The 3,219-nt window shown below is 42.3% G+C and overlaps 1 protein-coding gene across 1 annotated transcript in view; it reads left to right on the forward strand.

Moving 5' to 3' along the window:
- nlrx1 (NLR family member X1) overlaps window positions 1–2,917 on the forward strand; it is a gene marked incomplete at its 3' end in the record, with an annotated part of 9,559 nt that extends 6,642 nt beyond the window's left edge. Inside the window, 2 exon segments of the mRNA XM_035679534.1 lie at window positions 965–2,132; window positions 2,734–2,917. Coding sequence (XP_035535427.1) covers window positions 965–2,132; window positions 2,734–2,917 — 1,352 coding nt within the window.
- Window positions 2,918–3,219: the final 302 nt, after the last annotated feature.

Genomic DNA, 3,219 nt, shown 5'->3' on the forward strand with positions numbered 1-3,219 from the left:
TACAGAGTTGCTGCAGCGGCCCGGGTTTGAATCCGACCTGCGGCCCTTTGCTGCGTGTCATCTCCTCTCTCTGCCCCCCTTTGTCTGTCTTCAGCTGTTACTCTCAATAAAGGCAATAAAAGCCAAGAAAAAGGAGCCAGAGGAACAATATTTTATATAAATTACAACAGTTACCTAATGCAGCTTTAAGGCTTGTAAGTGCTTTCTAGCTTTAGAAGATCAGATTCCCTTTCTTAAACTGAGAATGCGAATAAAGTTACTATCCTGGAAACTAGGAATATCCAGTGTAGTGCAGTTCCCTCTTATACCATGAGATCTATAATACTGGCTGCAGCCTACGTTGTACTCAACTCCAAGCTTTTATTTTAAACAGACAAGATTACAAATCTGATCAGGTATTTGATACCACCTTTTAGCACTCAACAGTTTTTGATACTCTGTTCGTTTGGTACTAAATTAAAGGACAGAGGCTCAATAACCAGCTATAATAAGGGTAAGGGCAATGGTGGCATTATTCTCCCCCTCTACTTTTCTTGCTTTTAATATATAGCATCTGCAGGAAGTGCTGGGTTTCCTTGACTTTGGCTTAACAAAGAAATTCATTTGTGAATGAAAGCAGAATTGTTGCTAAAACGAAAGTGTTCTCTGCAGAGTGGTGGGTAATGACATGACTGTGGTTGTACTGATGGATTAAGTGCTATGGAAATGCACATTTTCCCTATCTCAATATGTCTTGCCTGGCTTTTATTAAGGACCGGCCTTAAGTTTGTTCTTTATAGAGATGCGGTGTTCCTGCCCGAGAAAAATAAATGAAAGTAAATGAAAAAGAAATAACTGAGGCCACTCCAGCCAAGGAGTTTCCAAACATTTCAAGTAATCAAAACATCTTTTTTGAATCCTTGTCTATTCCTAAGTGTGTTAATTTCAAGTTTTTTTTTTTGTTTTTTTTTTGTATGGTTCCCAGGCCTCCATATTGGTTACCACCAGACTGTCTGCCCTGGACCGTATCCCTCAGAAGTATGTGAGTCGCTATGCACAGATCTGTGGCTTTAATGACCCAGCCCGCCAGCGGGCATACTTTACCGGCCGCCTCCTGCAGCAGAGTGGGGAAACTGTATGTAACCATGATGCCCAGGCTCTTATAGAGCTGCTTTATCTCAACCTCCAGAGAGAAAGCCAGCTGGCCGCAGCATGCTTCCTCCCCTCATACTGCTGGCTCACATGTGCTACCTTACACTTCCTCCATTTCACTGATGCCAATGCACCCATCCGCACACTGACTGGCATATACACCAGTTTCCTTAGGCTCAACTTTGGGGGTGAGGTGCTGGGCACAGGGACAGGGGCAAATGTGCCCCTTCAGGATCACCACAATTCTCTGATGTTGTATGTAGTCCGTACAGTTGGTAAACTTGCATTTGACGGTGTGACATACAAACGCTCATCCTTCTCAGAAAAGGAACTAGAGCAGTGGATAGGAGGGAAGACCAAGACAGATGAGGAGCTACGTCAGCTGGCCATGTTCCGGACTGACGTGCTAGACTTCTTCCTGGTTCCCTGTGTAGAAAGTGGGAAGCATTTACCAGAAGGACCCAGTGAGAATGATGAGATGCGGTATGTGTTTGCTGTCCCAGCCATGCAGGAGTACCTGGCGGCTCTCTACGTGGTACTAGGAGAGAATAAATCAGCTCTGGAGAAGCTGACCAAGAAGGTGTCTGTGGCCATTGGTCCAGCAAGTGAAGATGTTAATGCCCTTGTTAACATCTTTTCTAAGTTCATCCCTCTCCGAATCTTTGCCGTGTTTAACCTCCTCAAGCTGTTTCCAAAGCTCTATGAGAAAATCATCAGTCGCAGCAAAGGCAGCATTGCCAGAACCATGGCAGCTGAGATGTTCCGTACAGAGGATAGCTACAACGAGGATGTCCTTGATCAGGTCGAGCAAAGCCTCCTGGGAGTCCATGGCCCACAACCAAAGCAGTACTGTGAAGGCCAGCCTTTTGAACTCTACCCTATCTTCATGGGAGGACTGTTACATTATGGTAACCGTGTACTTCTCCAGCAACTTGGGTGCAGCATTCAGAGCACCACGGTGGCCCAAATCACACGTGCCCTTAGGAAGCACCTGGTCAGACGTAAGTTCATTTTCTTTTCAGTCTTGCTTAGATAGTATGCTTGCTTGAGTAATTAAAGGTGTCAACCTTTGTAGTTAACTCTGACCAGTCCAATACTGGACAGATACAGATATAGCTTCGGGTGTTCTCACAGGTATGATTTGTTATTGATTTTATCTATGGATTATCAGAAACAGGAAGAAAACAAAATTCCAAATATAATATGTTAAAAGTGAAAATACAAAAAATTCAACATGAAAATTCTACTTACATTAAAATTCTGAAATCCAAAAGCACATTTCTACAATTTAAGAAATATAAAATAACTCCCGTATCAGAAAAGAAATAGCTTCATAAAAAAATATTTTACCCTGAAGCTAAAATGGTAGCTCAGTCTAGTCTTTTCTACCCCTACTGCAACAATTACAAGAAAGTTACAAGTGTGAGTTTTACAAAAAAACATATCCAAAACAGAAGGTATAGGTGGAATTGTGCCCCAAGATTGTGTACCAGGAGTAATGGTATCTTGGAGTCCTGCCTGAGCCAAGAGTGGAGGAATTTGGTGTATTTATTTTAATAGTCTGTTGACATAATGAAAATCTTTTACCTTATTTGATGCTAGAGCTCAGCAAGCCACAGCCACCAGAGGAGCTGATGGATCTGCTGGTCCTTCTGTATGAGTTTCAGAACCCCAGACTGACTGCAGAAGTTCTGGCCTCAATCAGATCCATCCGCCTAAGCGACATTCGCATGACGCCGATCAAATGCTTTGTACTGAGTTCTGTGCTCTCATGCGCCCCTGCAAGGTAAGCTATGGGCTATGCTTTTACTGGCAGCTGTTTATTATGTAGGGTTTTGATTCTATTGTTTTGCTGTTGTGTATGATATTTTTTATTTTGATCCAAAAGAATATCCTACTTTTAAATCTTATTTGCGCACAACAATTTGAAACTGACTGATGTTAGCATTTACAGTGGGGAGAACAAGTATTTGATACACTGCCGATTTTGCAGGTTTTCCCACTTACAAAGCATGTAGAGGTCTGTAATTTTTATCATAGGTACTCTTCAACTGTGAGTGACGAAATCTAAAACAAAAATCCAGAAAA

This window comes from Morone saxatilis, unplaced genomic scaffold (genome assembly GCF_004916995.1).
Source record: "Morone saxatilis isolate NCDOM2014 unplaced genomic scaffold, NCSU_SB_2.0 Contig8, whole genome shotgun sequence".
Classification (NCBI taxonomy): Eukaryota; Metazoa; Chordata; class Actinopteri; family Moronidae; genus Morone; species Morone saxatilis.